This window comes from Dermacentor albipictus, chromosome 2, assembly GCF_038994185.2.
Source record: "Dermacentor albipictus isolate Rhodes 1998 colony chromosome 2, USDA_Dalb.pri_finalv2, whole genome shotgun sequence".
In the NCBI taxonomy this organism is placed as follows: domain Eukaryota; kingdom Metazoa; phylum Arthropoda; class Arachnida; order Ixodida; family Ixodidae; genus Dermacentor; species Dermacentor albipictus.
The window spans coordinates 115676682-115698215 of NC_091822.1; the positions used below are offsets into that span (position 1 = coordinate 115676682).

At 43.6% G+C, this 21534-nt stretch overlaps 1 protein-coding gene across 1 annotated transcript in view; it reads right to left on the reverse strand.

Moving 5' to 3' along the window:
* Positions 1–5983: 5983 nt before the first annotated feature.
* LOC135917835 (ice-structuring glycoprotein-like) overlaps positions 5984–21534 on the reverse strand; it is a 59854-nt gene continuing 44303 nt past the window's right edge. The window contains exons 3-6 of the mRNA XM_070533314.1: positions 12165–12211; positions 7056–7912; positions 6742–6896; positions 5984–6106 (exon numbers count right to left, since the gene is read on the reverse strand). Of these exons, the coding sequence (XP_070389415.1) occupies positions 6105–6106; positions 6742–6896; positions 7056–7912; positions 12165–12211 (1061 nt within the window). The 3' untranslated portion in view covers positions 5984–6104. The remainder of the gene's footprint in view (positions 6107–6741; positions 6897–7055; positions 7913–12164; positions 12212–21534) is intronic.

Here is a 21534-nt window from a genome sequence, read left to right on the forward strand (position 1 = left end):
GGAAATCCGTATCCATAACCGAAGCCGGGATCTGGTGTATGGTTGAAGCAACCACCGGAGCAGCATGGTAGGCGTCGCAAGTAATGGCATCAGGTTAGCCAAAGTAACCAGCGAGGGCCCAGGCGACCAGGGCCAGCATAAGACGAGCAGCGAGATGGGCGCACAAGAGTGAAATTTAAGGATTTCCGTAGCGCAGAAGCTTAACTTGGTCATATCCACGCTTGTCTTGTAAACATTCACTTTGCTTCGACTGTTTTGACATCAAGCGTAGTTCTGACGTCTGAGGAATCACTTTTTTGATATCCTAGACGCACAAGGCATGCATTTTATTTTATTTAGTCTATACAGTGACTCACGCGAAAAAACAAGTTTGGTGTCGATCGTCTCTCAGATGCTTGCTTAAGTTTCAGGGGGCGCGATAGCCACGACGGATGGCTTTTTTTTCCAGAAGTTAGTACCCAGGCGTCTACAACTAAAAGTTTTAGAAAGCTGCAATTCTTCAACAGCCCACAAAGTACACATTATTACCTTGCTCTCAATTCTGTGATAAGTAGTGCGCGTTATTAGCTGTTTTGCTGTTGCTCCTCATATTGCACTGTCTATATGTTCGGTTTCCGTTATTCTGAAGTGAGGGTCAATTAGAGCAACACGTAAAACCATCACCCCCTTTTCTGCTTAGATATTAAGAATGAAACTGCAAATTAGACCTAAAGAAAGTCAACAAACAAAGCAATAAAAACAACTTCATTTTCTACGAATAAGTAGGCTCTTCGCATTTCAGTCCTATGAAATTTATTATGTTTATGTAATCTTAGAAGCGAGAGGCAGCACGCTCGAGTAGCTCGGCACCTTCACTAGAAACCACAGAACCAAAAAAAATGCATCATGCTGAGCATCATTTCCATATTCTGCGCTTACCATGACAACTTGTCGACAATGACTGCAGAATACCACAATGTTGATCTTTTAAGCTGCTGCAGTACCCTTTAAACAAATTCTCGGGATCACTATTTCTATCAAAATGAAAAACCATCCCCACACACTTCTTTAACGTTTATCCCGTTTTCCATTGAATCTGCCTGCTTCGTAGCTTAGAGCTGTTTTTGTTCTCTTTACACTTATTACACGTGGCTAGGTAAGCAACCTTTCTCGCACATTTTGTTTGGTTACATTTTTTATGTGCTTATACATCTGGTCCACAGCCGTAACGGAGACCAGAGGACGGTTATTCTGAATAAGTAATTATTTTTTTGAGAATCTGTCACTAGATTTTTTTTTTCACTTTCCTGCATCTTTTTTGCTGTAAACTCCGTCCATGGCGAACGCTGAAAAGGTTTTCGCTAGAGACCATCCATAGGCCGCAGGTCATGACGCTGATATCGAATTACCTTTTAAGTGAATATGCCTGTTAAGCACAATCTCAATTGTGAGTGGTGGCCTGACTGACAAATTAGTTAAGACGTGGCGCGCCGCTTTGCATTCATGAGATTAAACGGGGTGGTGCTAATAGATTTACGAAATGCATATTATTTTACAATAGACTAGTCAAGAACGTTCGCAATATTTCTATTCCTCAATTTTAGCATTTGATTAAGCGACAAGGGCGACATTATATGCCTCCATGTAAAACCACCACCGTGTCGTAGAAAGTTTGCGTGTGCTGCTAAGAAACAAGTAGCTCATTGGCTAGAGTTTCTTCCCTGATATTTATGCAAAAGCTCACTAACGCACGCCAGCTCCACGCTATCTGAACAGAGGTGTCTTCTGTCCTTAGTTAATGCAAAGTTTTTAATTATCCCCCTGAAAGGAAGCATACAAATGAATTCTATGTTGAGTGTCCATTTATGACACAATAGGCACGTGCACACGCACGACAATGGCGGTTAATACTCCTTGTTTCCTTTTTGGGTACGCCAGTGGTGCCATTTTGTTGCAACACTAGTACGTTGTTTTGCCTTTCTGCAGAAAACACTGTTATATATACCTCTGAGTACCTATATTGAGGCTTTCGTCACTGTTTACTTCGCGGATTGCGCATCTTGCGTCGTTTGTTTATTTTCTTTGTTTCAATGCTTTTTCTATGTGTATGTTTAGGTGCATACTCTATTTTCCACTAAAACGTTTCTCAAGTGTGATAACGCGCTAGGACGGCATCAGGTTTTTTTTTATTTTCACGTGGAGACAAAAAATATTTTTAAATTTGGTGAGGTATGTGCGTTTTTCGAATGGAACATCTACAACCCAAAACAAATGTATCGCAATGAAGTTAACATTATTCGGCCTCGTTACTATCAAGTAACCTTGAAAAGAAACGTGATGGTAAGCTTCGAAATTTTAGAAAAAGAACAAGCATAGCTTTAATAACTGAACACTGTACATTAGCAGCAGAAGGGTAGCCACCTGGACTAGTTTGTAAGTCTTCGTCGCTTGAGCCGTACGCAACACACAGGGGGAAAAGCGAGCCCGGAGAGCTGATTTATACAACTGTGTATGCGCTAGGTTATTTGATATGTGTCGGCTGGTGTTAACCACGTCGTGGCTTCCTCTGTGATTTCGGCCCCAGTTGTCAATGGCTTCGAGGCTATCTCACCATGAGTGGTGCTTTCGGTCCAGGGTTCAATCAAGATCTTCGTGGCCGCTAAGGAGCTATCGGTAAGGACAGACTTCATTGACAGCATCAACTGCGCTCTTCTGCAGCATACTACGTTATCCAAGTATTATGGTGGGCCACGTGTTATCGGCAGACGCACAAATACTACTTAATACCGGGTGTGTGTGCTTCTTCCAAGTGCAGCCTTACTCCGTGGCTGCACGTGGAGCACGGTAGAACAGGAAGAAAACACGCTGCGTGTGTGCCAAACCGAATGGCATCCTGGAGTCGCTGCACAATGATGAACGCTGCATAAAGGAGGCAGTGGCAGAAGTCCCATTATCCCCTAAGCCGAAGAGAGGCTTCGGTGAAAATTGCCCTGAAAGCTATTTGTGCATTTTGTTTCCTCTTCTGTGGGCATCTGGGAGCTTCATAATAAAACGGGATGAAGAAGGAAGAAACATGTTTATTAGGAATCCGAAGAGAATGCGAGTGGGCAGCTTTGTCTTCCCTTGCTTTCGATTCACGCCAGTTGGGGCGAGTAGTGAGGGGAGCCGAGCTCCTTACTCCAGGTTCCCTACACACTTTGTTGCCCGCTAGGATTACGCAATATCTGTTGTTGGTAACTTGGACCCCAACTGGAAAGCACGGCCTCCCACAGTTCTGGGGGAGAAATTTGTGATCAGTGGAGGGGTGGGGGTACCTTCCTTGCTATGTTTCCGTCGCGCTTGTCTCTTTTAGAAAGGGCACTGCCTACACCCTTTCTTATGGTTGGCTGTGAAGAAATAAGCTTATGGCATCCTCATTGGGAAAAAAGAGCGCAATGGGGGAATGACGCCCAGCTTCCTCAGTTTTTGTTTGAGTCTTGTGCTTGCTTGATATGTTTTTTTGTGCGTGTGTCTGTGTAAAAACATTTTTTAGGCTCACCAAGGAAAGCATCAACCCAACTTCTAACTAAGCGTCAGTACAGAACAGTGAGAGTGAGTACCTCCGGATGCTGGTCTGGCAGACCGACGTCGAAGCGCACTAAATCGACCAAGATTGCGTGTCTTCGTATGCTTCCATTAATAAAATTCCTAACAGATGACTGATCAGTTTTGTAACAACTAAGGCAACACAAGTTCACCTATGAATAGCTCATAACGGCACACTTGAGAAATGATGAACGCCCGAGCCTCTGGAAAAGTGCTTCTTTCTTCCCATATTAAAGAACACGGCCATATTTCGAGTGCAGCTGTTAAGTGACTAATTTTTACCCTTCAGTGCGAACCGCAGGACGGCTGCCCATTCATGCCTTGCTCAACCTTTCAATGTCGGATCTTGTCGGCTGTTACAGTTGCTCCCAAAGACGTATGCAACGAGCCTTATACATGAATGCTACATATTATTATCCTTCTAAAAAAGCACACCACAGTTTTCACTTGCATCAGGGCGTCAAGCGCTCATTTGATCGGGTGTTGTTTTTTGCTTAGCTATGGCGACTTCCACATTGCTACGGTAAGCAGAGCGCACGCGTATATAGTCTGCTATGACCATCTGAATTTATTCAATTTCATTTGTTGCCATTGTGAATCAGGGCATGAATAAGATGGTTATATGAAATGTATTTTTACACTGTTTGATATGTTACATTTATAGCAGTATTACTATGCTAACAACCATCATTGTATTTACCCTCCACAAAGCCTTTAATCGTTGTGCATGGACAGTGCAAGCACGATTGACTGGCCCAGTCGTAAAACATACTGCCGACTGCGTTCGAATAATCTTTATGCAGCTGTGTGACTGAACAACGATATAAAAGGCAAGATGCAAATAGGCAGTCAGACAAAGCCCGATGCAGCTAAATCTAATATATAAATTTTGCGGGTAATTCCACCAATTTCATTTTATACAATCAAAAAATGTTATCAAGAAATCTCGTAATTTCACTATAAAGCGGTTACCCGTAAGTTGTTGTTCCATCAAAATTTATCATGTTCTTCAATCGCTTGGCAAGACTTTAGACTCTTTCCGCCAGCAACTGTATCATCAATTACATTGTAAAAGTTACCGTTATTGACGTTTGCGGATATTTCTTGGGATAAGTGTACTTCCAGAAAACTCTCAACCAGTTGGCAAATCGGTAATATGCTTCTAAATATGATTGACTTGTTGAACAGGGGTTCAGAAACGCCTACTTTGATAACGCTCTTATAGCACATTATATACTTGAAATATTCAAGCTAAGCAATTATATTTTCACTGGAGGCGTTTGCAGTACCAGGTTTTTCCAATCGCGATGTTAAGCCTTTTAGGTGCAAGCAAGTCTGCCATACCATAGAGCTGCGACCAAAGAAATGCTTAGTGACATTTAATTGGTTCCAAAGTCTTCTGAGTGACTGAAGCAAGAAATGATCCAAAGATAGCAACAACAAGGTAAACAGTTGTTAAGGCCGCTTTTGAGCGTTTTTCTACCCGTTGACGTACTATTTAGGGGTATAATAGATGTTCCCACAAAACAAACACAAAGCTCTGCTGAGAGTGAAATGAAACAAATGTTGGCCTAAATCCCTCAGCCACGCAAAATATAGTCTAGTATCTCAGCGAATCATTTATACGGATGACATTGGAAATGTTGGCGAGTGTTATCCACTGCATCTCTACAAATAATAGATCATCGTATGAGCAAAGGATGATAATGTCAGGTGATATGAAAGGTAAACAGAGAATGGTGCGGCAATCAGCACAATTTCAAAATATGCTTAAACCAAATAGAAGTTAAATTTCATCTTGTCTCTCATTAACTTGTTTCTGCCTCTTGAATAGAGGCAAAATATCTACGTGCCTTATGCCTTGTTCTTGCAATATTGAAGAGTCACAATGATGTCAATGTTTGTTCCGCATGGCCAACAAAGTGATAGACACCTTCACGAGCTTGCGCCATCTTCGCAGCAAAGTTCTTTCGAAACCGTGCTGCCTTCGTTAATAAAGACGAATGCACAACTGAGCGCTTCTTTCATCTTTCGAAATTGCGTCACGGATGTCTATTCAAAAGGCAGTTGTGTTTGTGATTCCTGTGCAGCCAGATGCGACTATTACCTATGGATGAACATGACTTTAAAAAGAAGCACTGATAGGTTCCTTAAACAATTTTAACTTCATCAAATAAAAAGAACTATCAGCAATGGTCCAGCAAATGTTTCAGCAAAGGCTTATTTTTACGCCGTCTGGATATTTTGCAAATGCCAAATCCACAATGAAAAGAACATGTAGGGGTCTTAGCTTGCGTTGCATGAAGGTAACAATAAATAAATCTGTAGAACAACCATTTTTCTTATTGCTGTTAGCGGATAATAGAGTGTAAGAGATTGCTGGCAATCAGGTTATTGTGGATCATTCGTTCTTAATCGCAGACTACTCGCGAAATTACATAGATGACAAAAAATACTTTCTCCTCAAAGGTTACTTTATTAAAAATGCCGACTTGAGGCGTGTTGGCATCTTCAGAGCAGTTATAAATATTAGGTGACGTTTCTGGAAAAGAAAGAAAAGATATTGTCAATTGCCAAAAAGCTGTAGATAAGGTTGAGAAATCATGTAGCTTGCAATATTATCACAACATTCAGGCACGGTCACTAAGATTCCACAATAAATGATCATTTGGCGCTGCAGAGGCAGAAATACTAAATTGCGAGTACCTCTTAGGTGTGTTGCACGTGCACTGCACTTTCCCGTATGGTGTTACTTTTAAACATTCCAGTTTATTTGCCTTAAAGGTTGCAACACAGACGTCAAAATTACTTTAACCCCGACAGATTTAAATTTCTCTAAGGGAATAAAAGTGCTCCATTTTTGACGTCCATGTAGATCGGCACTGCTACACTTCCTCAACGCAAATGCGCATCCTCCATATTTCTATGATTAGGTGTTGCGCAAAACTAATTTGTTCATCACTCCCTGCTACCGTTAACTCTAGCGTGGTGAATTCTTGAATTTTATGTCAACCAGAGTACTGCCGTTCGAAGCTTCGCAGAAGACGTGTTCTGGTAGCCCAATTTATGGAAATCTTTTTAGAGACTAGTTTTTAACCGTACAAATATATGTAAGCTTTTTCTACCGCCAGACGTCTGACCATTTGAGGGAGCAGAAAATGCAACTTGTCTACTTACACTTCTTCTTACGGAGGAGGAGGTTAGTGTAGTCGAATGGAGTGCCAAGGCCATAGCCGTAGTTCAGACCGTAGGCGCCAAGACCATAGCCGTAGCCAAAGTGACCGAGGCCATAGCCAAGCTTTCCAACGCCATATCCATAGACTGGAGTGGCTACGACGGGAGAAGCATGGGCAGTGGCGACGGATGGAACAGCGTGAAGGGTGTCGGTGATGGTGGTGACCTTGGTCAGTGCTGGAGCAGCCGCAACGACAGGAACAGCGTGGGCAACCGTAGTGACGGCTGGGGCAGCAGCTACGACTGGAGCGGCGTGAGCAACGGTGGCGACAGCTGGAGCAGCGTGGTAAGTGTCAACACGGGTCACAGCCGGGGCGGCAGCAACGACTGGAGCAGCATGAGCCACAGTAGCAACGGCTGGAGCGGCATGGTAAGTGTCAACGCGGGTCACGGCTGGGGCGGCAGCCACAACTGGGGCAGCAGCCTGGACGGTAGCGAACTTGGTCACAGTTGGGACAGCAGCGTAAGAAGCTACGACTGGAGCGGCAGCATAGGTGACAGCTGGGGCAGCCTGGACAGTGGCGAACTTCGTAACTGCTGGGGCAGCGGCGTAGGTGACAGCTGGGGCAGTCTGGATGGTGTCAACCTTAGTCACGGCTAGGGCAGCGGCGTAGGTGACAGCTGGGGCAGTCTGGATGGTGTCAACCTTAGTCACGGCTGGAGCAGCGGCGTAGGTGACAGCTGGGGCAGTCTGGATAGTGTCAACCTTAGTCACGGCGGGCGCAGCAGCGTAGGATACAGCTTGGCTAGTCTGAACGGTGTCAACCTTAGTCACAGCTGGGGCGGCCTGGACAGTGGCTACTTTAGCGACGGCTGGGGCAGAGTGGTAGGTATCCGTCACCTTGGTGACGGTGGTGGCTGGAGCAGCAGCGACAGTGGCAACGGCTGGCGCATTATGGTAGGTGTCGACGCGAGTGACAGCTGGGGCGGAAGCAATCACCGGAGCGACGGCAGCGACAGCCGGGGCAGCGTGGTAGGTGTCCACGCGAGTGACGGCTGGAGCAGCAACGTAGGAGGCTCCCAGTGCGATGCCCTGGCCCAGACCAACGCCGGGCGTGACGACAACGTGGCTGAATGCACTGGCGACTAGGGCCAGGATAAGGCTGGCACGGAACTGCAGTAGTAGGTGAACAACATCGGCTCATTTTGTTGCGCCTTGCGTTTCTTGAACAGGGGCGGAATTCACTATGCGGACTTATGAAGAAATCTTGGCTTAAGTTAAGAAAAAGCGTATTCACAAAGCTAAAACTGTTTTTAAGGTCAGCAAGCTTGCGATGCCCTGCCGCTAAAAAGACGAGCGCTGTAATCGAAAAAAATGCGTATTTGTAAGGGTAGCACAGCTGCTAACTTCAGTACGTCCGCCAACAGTAATCGCAAGTAAATTCACAAAACCTTCACTAACGTCTAAGATGACGACTTAAGAACAAATTTCTGCAATATGAGCGTAGCAATCTTACGTGGCTTCATTATGTATATCTGCGTCGCTAGAGCTGACGCTGGGAAGGGTTGAAACGTGCTGTTGCGGCAGATTTACCAGAGGCCACAAGTCATACCAGAGGATGGCACATGCTTTCATATCTTTGTGGCATGCGCTTATTTGTCATCTCAAAGCGCAGTGAGCTGTTTCAGTGTATAATTCGGTCATGCGTGCTCTGCTGTGGAAGGCAGTAGCATTATTGATGTGCATCGAACTTCTTCCTGATAGATTGTGTTTATGCGCGCAATAACCTGAATATTCATACTCGTCCTGACGCTGTATTGGGCGTTAGCAAATATAAGTGGAGTGTCCGTCCCTGACAACCGTCAAGTGCGTTACTGATATCTTTTGAGCATTTGTATAGAGTCTTTATTTTTATAGCTTGAGCTACGTCTTGCTAATACTGCTGAAGCTGATTTATTTTTCCAAAGCTTTGAGGCTATAATTCTCCATGCAAGAGGAAAAAATGAAAAAAAACGCAAAAACTGTTCTAATTGTCAAAACTTGTTGCTGCTGCTGCACAATTTCCTGTCGTCTTCGGGGGTGGTAGCCTCAGCCTTCTACATATAGCTCATGGTTTCAATTAAGCACTAAATCGAAGTGACGTAGTGTCTCTGCCCACAGTTTTGCTCATTCTATGGCCTATGGTGTGAACCAGCGTAATCGTATGACAGATGGCAACCCTGTCTATTATGTGAAGCGGGAGGTCAATACGATGACATCTCTCAAAAATAAATGGCGAATAAAATCACGTACCACATGCACAGGTGCACGCGCGCACGCACACATATCTATATCGAAGTACTCACCCTGAGGGGTATCACTGCGCACTTCAATTTTGTTACTAAAACGTCACCATACCGCTCATAAAGACGCCATTAAGTTTTTGTTTTGCATGCGCAAAAGACAGTCATCGTCGTTTAATGATTGGCTCAAGATGCTCATTCTAAACCCCAAACTAACGTCCGCCCTAGGTACAAGGGCGTCACTCACGTCTTTCAGTGGCTTTGCCGTGATGTTCTTTCTATAGTACCCCCTCTTACTTAGGAAACCCTTCATGGGTGTTTGTGAATTCAGCGCAAGAATTTTCTTCCAGGGTGCGACAAAAAAAAAAGAAAATTATGGGGCTTTTGGTGCAAGACCATTATCCCACTATGAAGCACGCCTAAATAGGGAAATGTGGACTACTTGGAGTTCTTTAGAGTGTGCCTAAATCTAAGTACCCGTGTATTTTCGCCCCCGACGAAATGCGGCCGCCGTGGCTGGGGTTCGGTCCCGGGACCTCACGCCCAGCAGCCCAGCACCACAGGCACTAAGCATGCACGTTGAGTTCAGCCTCTGACAGTCTTTTGGTGCTCCGCGCTTGCTTCACAGTACTACAGTTAACATGAGGACATGAAAAAAGCTGGTCGTAGTGGCCGTGTATCGTGGAGTGAACAATAAGAAGCATGGACGACGCTAAGCGCGCTTACTAAAACGCTTCGTATCAGCAAGATCAGCATTTACGTCGCTCGAATCATACTGCCTTCTGCGCTTTCCCGTTGGCGCAGAGTTCGATCCCTTTATTCAGTGTGTATGGATGAAGCTACAGCATTTGTGTGTAATTAGCGGTGTAAGTCCTTACCGTATGAATAATACTTAGCGACTAAACGAACTTCACACAAAGCCAGTGGTGTTTACCGCATATGGCAGACAGCTCAATGAATATTTCATTTATGTGTATCCTCCATGTTTGCGTTCAGTCAAAGAACACGTATCCGCAACTTCTCAGGATTCGACTCTGCCTGAGCGATAATTCCGGCTTCACATGTTTAATTACCCGCAAGAACATTGATAAAAAGAATTCTCGAAAAAACGCACAGGGAACGCGACACAATCTCTCTAATTATACTCAGTGAATGTTTAGAAGAAGAAATATTTAACGAATTAGACTGGGAATGATTAAGGGCGATGATCAACTGCGTATATCTGAATAACCTTCAGCTTGCCGTTGACATTGTCCTTATGAGCAACGCTGGGGACACATGGCGACCATTGATTGAGGACCTTAATCGAGGAAGTGTAGGCGCAGGTGGAAGAATAATATGCAGAAGACAAAGGTAGCTTCGATACCGCACCCCTCCCTTCCTTGGCACCGTACTATATGTGCAGTGACCCCTCAGAACGATATGCGTCAGTGTCACAAGATCAACGAGTTGAGCCAACATGATCCGAATGTTGAACCGCCTTGTGTTTCGTGTACGGTGTTTTGTGGTATTTCGACGCGCAGTTAAGCGTGTATTCTTATGAAGCTGGTAAATTAAGCGCAACTTGGCACTAGGAATCGTGGTCATGCTCATTAATTCATAATTCAATAATTCTATGACAGACAGCGTAGTTAGGGGCTCCAGGCCCTGACATCCCCAATTTATGATTTATTACCAGTCTCCAAATTTAATGTGTACACGCCTTCATGCTGCCGCATGAACTTGCAAACTCATGACCTGGCACGAACCATAATCATGTTTTATCAGCTGAGAACCGGAGAAGAAGGGATGAACGCTGATATCGTGTCAAAGTGTGATAGGCAGCGAAACTCGCAGGTGTCGATGTGACGCAGTGCAGCTTTCTATCGTAAATTGGTTGTCGGAAGCCACAGTTCCTTTCTACATTTCTTTTTAGTGCTTCTTTAATATCTCTCCATGCACTTGTCAGGGATCCTACGCGAAGAGAGCGCTCGTTTCATCTTACTTTGGCGACGAAACACTTTAGACGGTAGCGGTTACCGAGGGATCTGATATTGAGACCATGCGCAGCGTTGGAACCACGCTTGCATCCGTGTGCAGCGCCATCACATACCATGTGGACGAACGTACGAGAACTGGGCTCCCTGCATTGAGGCCACGCGAAGCATGCATATGCAGCTTCTTTTCAGTTGCGTAATTAGTATCAAGATAAGGACATAAAGGCAGTGGTCGGTGTGGTGGTGATGTATACAGGCGGGGCTAGCCTCGCAGACCTGGACAGCAATTTTGCCTACTGAGCGTCTCTTTCTGCGCCAGATATGTCACAATGTGTCCATCAGTCCTATTTCTCGCAAAAATCTGACGAGAATGCGCAACACTTCCGCCACAATTTTTTTAACGGGGGTGCTATGAACAGGCGAGTATAGTAGCGCTTATCGCCGCTGTAGCACACGCCCGGAAAAAGAAGCTGTAAAATAAGGGTGGGCAGAGATTTGCCGTCAGAATATAGCTTCAAATACAGATGCATGATGTGTGATCATGCTATCGGTTGACCGCATTTCTTTCATTTCTTGTCGTTTAATCCGAGCTTTGCTTACTCGTCGCTCTCATATGACGCCGTAAGTTAAATGCTCTGCCACTTCAACTGGACCCTTATCTCAGCATAAGAATTTTCGGCTAAGAAATTGAGTACGAACAGCGCAGCTTAGGGAACTCCGCCCCAGAAGAGGAAAGATATGCGAAAGTGAACAAGTGTCCAACTCGTGCATTCATTTTAGGTTTAAAACAAGCATTTATCCTTAGAAAATAGTTTGTCGTTGTAATACAATAATCTTCCCTAACTGGATTCTTTATTAACTTACCGCAGCTCTTTAGATCTCGAAACGTAGTGATGTCACTAGTTACTGCATTCTAATTGCTGTATGACATTTATTGTTCCCTCGCAATAAATTTCATGCAGCACGACAATATTTAATTGTTACGAATTATAAAGTACGCAATTGATTTTTCGGTAATGGGAGTCTAATCACAATAGCTATTTCCAATAACTGAAATCTAACTAACTCAAGCTCAATTATCTACCTTCCTTACGAAGTTATATGATTGATTGTAGCCATGAAACTGATTGAATTAAAGTTAAGAGTTGAATGGAGCTGTGTACTCACGGCGACCATAGTTGCTGCGGGTTCCAGGCTTGTAGAGGTGAGATAAACTGCTGAAGTGGACGCGCATTGAAAGGCTTTTTATACTCCTCTGCCACCAAGATGTAACGCCTACGAAAGATTCAAAAACAATAAAAACAATAGAATACGGGAATCTGAGTCCGGATGTCTAAGCACTCGTTCAAACGCAGAAACAAAAGCATCTAGACTGCATGTAAAACTCTTTCCCGATCTACTTCTTTTCCCGAACACATAAAAAAGAAAAGACTGCATTTCAGGGCTGTGTACAATTATGTAAAATCTCCTGCTGCGCCTCAGAAACGTGCCTTCAATTCAGAAGAACCTTGGGGCAGTCCCGCTGTCCTAGTTACTCTACAAGCCTTTTGTGTGTTACTGAATTTATTGGTGGGTTTGCCGCGTAGATGAAAGCCTAACGTCACATTAAGTTCGGTACCACCTTCGAGTGCAGCGTGTAGGCATATATTGCAGCGAATACGAGAGCAAATATGGGCATATTACTGCGCACTGGACGTACCTCCACGTAGTTATACTTGTGAGTAGTTGATGTCCTTGGCACTATGGTTCATGCATATATGTCCTTGTTTGCGTATGGCCGTGAATGCTTTCGTGTACGGTAGCTCAGTCAATTCGTTAATTTATTACTTGATCATCCTGTGGTGCCTTGCATTGTAAGTTAACTCTGTCATAGTGCAAGCATTAAAGAGGTCGAGAATCTCAATTTTCCTATTTCTCCGCTGCAACGACAGAAACTAGATGACTTTGGTCTACTGAGCTTTCCAGTGTTGAGGTTCATCACTCATCAGAGGCATCTACGACACCATTCCTTTCCTCATCCGTTCAATCTTTAATTGTTTTACGTGCCAACGAAACCTGCCTGCATCTCCGACGAACCGCTTTGGAGACATTCCTTGTCTTCCGATATGGTATCAAGTGCGGACGTGCTTGGACTGTGTATCTCACGCTTACGCTCTGCCCACATCACTCGAGCTAGCGGCGCCTTTCTGAAGCCAGTTTTCTTATTTATGCGCTTCATCGGCTCGTTGCGTTTAAATGCATAGCCGGCCAAAAATCCCCTTCACGGACGTCCGTTTCCATAAGAATCCAGCTGGCTTTCTTTGTCTTTAGTGAATGGTGCCCTTGAAATCTTGCAGGACTAGTCGGATGACTCACCTTCTAATCGATTAGGTCTCAGGCACGGTTGCCGTAACATACAATCACTGCTCCGCCCTTTATTCTAAGCTTCACGTCTCTTTTTATGATGTAGCCGGACCACTCGACCACTTAGCTGTTCTTCCGTCACATCGAAAATACGCGGCAATGTACGGTATGGTTGTTTCCAACAATACAATGTCATAATGGTTGAAGAGGAAGCTTTAGCTCGGATGTTCCCATCTAAAAACATGTAAAAGGTGAATTCGTTTTTCGCGACAACCACTGCACCAAACTTGACTAGGTTTGTTGCATTTGAAAGAAAAACTGAAAATCTAGTGACTGTTGGTTTCAAATTTTCGAGTTAAGTCGTCAATTCTTCATTAAAAATTCGCAAAAATGGAACATTTCCGACAAACGAAACTATCATGCTTACTACTCTTTAACACAACAAAAAGTTATAATACAATTCTGTGAATTGCATCTAATAGCAAATCTGAAGCGGACAAAATTGATATGTCAGAGATTAATATAAAAAAATGTAATATGGAAATACAGCTTTTGCAGAACCCTTGCAAACAATGCAAGAATTCAAGTAAGATGTAAAGCCACGTATCTAATTTGTCCGCTTTGAATGATCTAATGGATGCTTTTACAGAACCGCGATATCTGTTCTTGGTGCACAGCTATGAATTTGTAAACATCGTGCTTCTATTTTTTTCACACTGTCGAATATTTAAAAATGTTTTCAACAAAATTCAAACCCTAACTCGAAATTCCGCTTCCAATAGTCACTAGAATTTATCTTTCCCTCTGAAATACAAATTTCATTAAAATCGGTGCAGCGGTCATATCAGTGAAGCGCTTTTGCGTTTTACATGTATTTGAGTAGGCCGCGTCGGAGTTGGGCACGAGCTAAAGCTTCCTCTTAATTATCCTCTCTTGGGCATACAGAACTCGGCGCCTAGCTACTACGACTTGAAACTTAGGCAGTCATTTATAACTCTGTAACCGTTAATGCTCAGATCTAAAAGAAAACATATCTTTTATATATCGGCGTTGTTTATTGCAATTTTGTTTATGGAAAATTTTTTTCGTAGTAGGGAACAACAAGATTTGACATCAGACAGAATTTTTCGCAGAAAAAAGTAAAACGCGGGCTTCATTTAATCTTTCTGGTGTAATCGGCTTTCCGTTCATCTGGTTGTTTTCCACGTTACAAACCAAAAGAGGGGCAGGGACATAGAAGTGGGGGATTTCCGAATAATTTTAACAACCCTCCATCCTTTAAAGTGTGTTTAAGCCCTGGCGCGAGCATGTTTTTATACTACTCCTAAAGGAGTGGACGCGTCCGGGAGTCAAACGTGTTATGTAGAAGGCCAAAACCGTTGCGTCACCATTGCGGGTTCTTTCACATAGTTCCAATCTTTTCAAAGGTCGCTCTTACAAGTGTTATTCTTGAACAGAACGTTTGTCGGGAGAATTTTTTTTCTTTCATGTTGGTTACATCAGCTTGTGATCACCACATACACTGGTGCTTCATGTCCAGGAATGGTATCCTCTTGTATCCAGACAAAGTCATATATGCCCATGTCCCTACCTGATGAGGCGCACATCACAGACGTAGTAATGCGGTCGGTACAGCAGCACGCCTGTTTTCGTATCGACGTGACACTCAATTTCTAACACCTTTATATATTATAAAGGTGTGCTCATGTTCATGCGTGTATACAGAATTCCCAGTAGGAACACTCAGTTTACCTGTTAGAAAGAATTTGCTGGCTCTTCCATAATCGAGGGTAGATCTAAGAATGAAATGGCAACCGCCAAAGTAGGTTGGTTGGAGATGAGACTAACCACAAACTTAAAATAGGTGTAATGCATAATGCAACGGTACACCCCATCAATCCACACTCTGCACTGGCCCATATGGATGCTGCCCAGCTAGAAGAAGAAAACCGGCTCAATGCGGCACGGCAGACATCGAAAGAAGCCAGGGAGACAGAGCGCACTGCCCAGCCACAAGAACAAAAGCCCCTGAAGGAGGCGCGACGCAGCGTGCTGCCATCTCTCGAGGCGACGCAAAACTCGCGCCGTAGAATTTACAGACCGCTGGCGTTCAAAAGATTCCAGGCAACCCAGTCCCAGCGCTTAAATATGACTGGGAAGTGTATGGTGACGTATATCTTCCTCTTGAACGTGGCTGTTAGAAATATCGAAGAAAAAAAGAACTTCAGCGTACTATGACTTACAGCTTGAGTGGTATTGTAATCATTAGGAAGAACATTAGTAGCAAACGTTAGGAAGAACGCGGAAGCAATATGTTTTTGTTACTTGCCTGGGCAGCAGCTACCGTGTGTAATCCGGTCCTGCAAAAAAGGGATGGGGGCCAGATTGCATTTTTTTTAATTTTCACTGGTTGCCCGGATGATTTCGTTTTGTTATCGCAACTTCCCAGATGTTCTTGTTTGAGTGCCTGGATAACGGCTCTGGCGATAAGCTGAAGTTCGGTCACGTGAAGGTTACCGAAAACGGGAACGAAAAACATTTCATGTTTAGAACTTGTCAGCGAAGTAGTCACATTTCCGTAATCAGCTTTCTAGAAAGAAAGGCAACATTTTAGACAGAATTAAAGAAAATTGACCAGAGTCATTCGGAAATGATTATCGTAGCGAATAGATAACTTTGTTCATAAATTCATGAGCCATTCCAATCTGTGAAGGTCGATAAACAGCGAAACTTTTTAGCACGTGACACAGACGTGACACGCAATTTTGAACAAAGGTACGAAGAAATTACCACTGATCGAGCCAATAAATGCTTTCGTACCATACCAACACATTTCCCTTCCCTCCGACTAAAACACCAATGCAGTCGAAAGGCGGAAACAACTCAAGCAGAAGTACCATAAAATACACAAAGCACTAACACACACCGCCTACGAGCATATGCAACAGTTCGTCGATCAATTCAATGTGCACAATGCCATGATGCGCGAGCATCACGAGAAGGAGGAGCGACTGCATTGCTTAGAGGGTATGAGCCATTGCTGGGGATGGTATTTCTTGCTCGCACACAAGAAAATTTCACAGAACCCTGGCCGTAAACAGCCTCAGTATTGTTAAATAAGAAAGAAATTATGGTGTTTTAGGTGTCGAAACCACGATCTGATTATGAGGCACGCCAGAGTGGGGGACTCCGGAAATTTGGACCACCTGGGGTTTTTTAACGTGTTTATACATCTAAGCACACGGGTGTTGTTGCATTTAGCCACCATCAAAATGCCACCACCGTGGCCGGAATTCAATCCCATGACCTCGTGCTTAGCAGCCCGGCACCTTAACCACTAAGCAAGCGCTGTGGTTAGCCTCGGCAGTGTATGAGCCGTTGCTGCTGGTGATTGCTTAGGAAAGTATGAGCCATTTCGGATGATGCAATTTTTTTCTCACAGACATGGAAATTTCGGTGAGTACTAGCCATATAGAGCGTTAGGGGGAAAGAGCCATTGCTGATGATACAATTTTTGCTAGCATACATGAAAATTTTACGGAGCCACATTTACAAGTGGTTTCGCTGTGATATGTAACCCGGCTTTGATATTCGATAGTATAAAATGCAAATGCGTTCCAGCTAGACCATAACCAAGGCAAGTCATCGATGGAATCGCGTCAATGGCACAACGAAAACGGTACAACGACTGATTGACGATGATGACCTGACAATGGCATGACTACGCAGAAGTGACCACCATGGAAAGACGATGTGGTGGGGACGACGAAATAACGAAATCGGCATCACTACTGCGAAATGACGGCCATGGAACCAAGACGATGGTCCAGCGATGACCAAATGATGACGTGAAAAATGACGGCACAGCAAATGACGAAGGCGTGACCTAGTTACTTGGCTTCCGTCATAAGTTCACGCCTCTGGTGCTGTGTTAAATTTTTTTCACCGCGTCAATGCTCCTGCCACCTTCGAACATAGTACGGCTCAAAAAGAAAATAACAGAGGAATGCTTCTCTTGAGTATAAATTTTTCTGGGCCAGGAACCACTCCAACAAGCTGTGGACGAGCTTATAAAGGGCTGCCTACCTCCAAAGCTTCAATGAAATTCACGACAGACAATTGGCCCAAGGTAAAAAAGAAGTGAAACCGATGACAAGAATTGTTTTCCTCTCCACAATAACCACTTTTAAAAATCCCGCTTAGTAATCGTGCATTCAGTTTATCCAGTAATGTTGCAGGAACCCGTTTTCTAGGTTCGTTGTTGCCAAGGCTTTGTTACAAAGTGACCCTATGCCTTATGCATCGTGTATCGGGCCCTCCTATCAATAGCTTTGTGTGCCTTTCATTCGCTTGTTTGAAAACTGGGCATGTTATTTGTATTTTACATAATTTCATTGACTTCTTTTACCTTAATTTTTATTAGTGGTGAATATGCCTGTCGGTCGCTGGTTCGTTGCCGTCTTCCTAAGCGAGCATTAAGCTCCTCAAATCAGTTAAGTCGTACCTTTTTTGAAAGATCCTATTTTTCATGTACAGATCAATACATGAATTTGAACTGAAATCTTGCCAGGACCATGTACGATTACCTCGTCGGCCCTGCGGAAACAACAGAATATTTAGAAAAAAACATTATTTTTTCTTTTATATCATATATTTCGTCTCTAAACACCATAACAAATTCCTCGTTTGTAAAATCATAAAACTCAAAGTTCGAAAAGGTAAATTTAAAAATTGATTTCGAAGTCTGGAAGATATCTCTTCGCACACACATTTGCTTCCCCACAATTTAAAGGGTTTTGCCATGCTTATGATGCTGTATGAAGCGTTTATTTATTTTATTTATTATCTCTTTCTTTTGCCCATTCATTAATTTTTTGTCCGTAATACCACCCGATTGTTTTCCTGTCCAATCAGTTGTGCCGTTTTTGTAGGAGGTCACCGTCGTCATCAAGTGAAATTCAGAAAACGTAATATTTCAATGGTGCTCCGAATTCACCGACAGCTGCGAAAGAAATTCCTTAACGTTAACGATAGTACGACGTTAGAGAAGGGAAGAAATACAAACATGCTAACAAAAAAAGCTCATTTTCTCTGACTTAGCAAAAAATGGGCTAGTCATGATTGTCACTGCTTCACTGTATGCAGGTAACTGTCTTTTGTTTTTTTCAGGCGTACATATTTCGTGAATCTATTTTTTTAACGTAAGGCTATCTAATCAATCGCGTCATTTGGTTAGATTGGAAGAGAATTTCTTTGGAAAATTTTTCCAACGCCTTCACACGAGAAGAGTGTTCAGCAAAAGCATCACATTGAAGGCAGGCTCATCCGTTTTATGAGTATTCTCCCTCTCCATAATCCGTATTACACTAACATCACACTCGTGTCAAAATTTTTTCTTCGATGAACACTGGGTGATTGTGGAGCCATGCAAGTTCATACAAATGTCTGTATCATTTTCACAGCTGATTCCTTCAACCGCTGCGTCGAGGGTAGTTGCAGCAACATTTAAGCATATAATGAAATAGTTGAAACGGCGGAAGAATAATGTTTGTGCAATCTTGTTTCGTCCCGGCTCTTCACAGCGTTATTCTTTAACGCTTACTCTGCTCTCGCGACACAGAACTTGTGCGTATCTCTTCGTTATAAAAACTTCTGTTCAATAATTTCTCCCAAATCTAAACATAATGCATCAACAACATTATGTTCTATTATTATTACAGTCTCGTTTTTTCCCAAAGAAATTGTGCCAATATGTATAGCCTCTGCCAACTGAGACTTCAGAGTATATTTTTTCTCATTTCTACGGCGGAATGTGGCTGGCGCTTCGTGTGACCACTTCTTGCCCAGATGCTACTTCGTTGGTTGACAGAAAATACTAACACTAAACTGCAGCAGCATAGTTTCCTTTGGTTGTGTAGGATGCCTCTTGGGGCCCTATAACGTAAAACTATTCCAATATGTTTCTATTCCAATTTCCTGACGTCAAATTTGCGTAACCACCGACGCAAGCACCGGGCGGTCACCCATAGGGTTGTCTGAACAGACCAATCAAACGCTCTCCTCGTTCATAGGAGGTCCCTTTTGTTTGCTTGAAAAACGAATAACATTGCCTACACTGAGCGGCTTGTTGTATCTAATTGGCTGACAAGAAACGAGGAGAACGCTCAAGTGGACAGGGATTCACTAGGGCAGAGCCAGTGCACTGAAAACCGATAACCGGATGAAGAGGGTGGTGCCGGCGTCTGCGATTGGTCGGCTTTCCCTTACTTAGCTTGTGGTGGCTGGTCGAAAATCGCGGCGGCATGCAGCGGAAGCTTAAGAATGACGCTAAAATTGACCCTTAGCACAGAAGAGTTGGCAGAATGAGGTAGTAAACGTGTCGAAAGTGCTTAAAAACGTTACATGGTCACGCAAGAAGTTTTATTATACGCAAATACACCCATGCTCTCCGGCAGGTGCGAGTAGCCAGCGTCTCAGCGATCGGCGGCAGCTATCTTTTATTCCTTTCGGAACGGGGCAGCCTGCGGCTATTCCGAAAAAAATTCAGTTTTGTTCGGCATATTAATGCATCTTTATCGCGTACACGTCACTTTGACGCGGTGAGTTCGTGCGGTTTTGTGACGTCGCGTGACAGACAGGTGAAGTGGGTGCAGCCCGAAAACATTTTACCAATAGCCGAGGGCTAATGGCGAAAAGGGGTCGAATCAGAAATAACTGTTTTTCTTTTTTCTGTCAAATCATGCATAATCAGTGTGCACGCATCATATCAGATGGGGAGGTATAGCGGTTTTTGTAACGTCGCGTGACAGACAGGTGAAATGGGGGGTGGTCAAAAAAAGTTTTTGACCAATCGCGGAGGGCTGATAGCAGAATTGGAATAGAAAAGTTTGGAATAATGTTACGTTATAGCACCCTTGGTTAGTGAAGATGCCGCATTAGACAGACCTTACTACGTAAGGTGGTAATAAGATGGCAATATGCTGAAGTGTGGTGAAGCGTGGGAAGGATGCTTCGGCATGATTTCTTCAGTTTTTACTTCACAGTTTTTATTTAGTATGTTTGTTATTGTTTCTAAAGCGTTACTTTAGAAGCATTATGCCACATCAAATAGGAGAATATGCAACAAACCAGGGTATTGAAAAATTTCCCTTTTCTCTTTAAGAAATACCAAAAGTTACGTTTCAATAGATGTTTTCGTCTGTGCTCTGATTGTTCTCAGGTGCTCAATTCTTATAAATACCCATGATATTGATTTCCGTTCTTTCCATCTAATTCACTGCCTCTGTTTTTTTTTCACTTCTTTTTTGATGACCTATGGTTGCCTACATACACATTCATTTACCCTGTACTTGGTTGCCAACTTTTTTTACTTCTTCCTACATTATGTGTCCACGCTTTTTGAGTTACAGATACTCGTGCACTTCAGTTACCCATTTATTTTCATCCATGTTCCTGAGTATTTCTTCAAAATTTTTATCGGCGCTTCTCTGCCTTTGAAAGAGGCCCAACTGATATCAGCCTGCACGGCCTCATTAGTGGTTTTACCGTGGGCTCCCAAAGCCAACGGGCCTACGAATTTTGGCTTTACTTCCAACCTCGAGCAATGATCGGATTTTAATTAAACCGAGAACGGCATTTGCGAACGTTAGCGCTGACACCATTACTCTTTTACTGATTCCACGTACCACCTCATACTTCTGAGGCTTAAAGTGCTTATGCTTAATTATTGCTGCATTGTCCTTTATTTTCAGATTGTCGTAATGACTTAACCGTTCCTTTAATGTATACGCCAAAGTATCTATATTGCTTGGCTATGGTTATCAGCTGCGGTTCAATTGATTGTCGTAATTACTCGTCTCTTTATTGTTGCTCATAATTCCCGATTTATCTGATTGAAACTTCCTGCCTAGATGTGTCGACGCGCTGCGGCACATATTCGCAAATCTCTCTAAACGTTTTAACGCGATAGCATTCAGGAGCTCGTGCCGCAGGAAAGCCGGTGTCGTCTGCGTCGGCGGCTTTGGCCGTGAGCGGAAATCCCGGAAGGCAAATCATCAATGAAAAAAAAACTTCTTGCAAGATGGGTGGGGCGGAAATCAAACCAGGGTATCCGGAGTGTGAGACGGAGACGCTACCACTCAGTCATGAGTTAGATGGTTCAAAGCGGCACAAAAGCGCCTCTAGTGAATGCGTT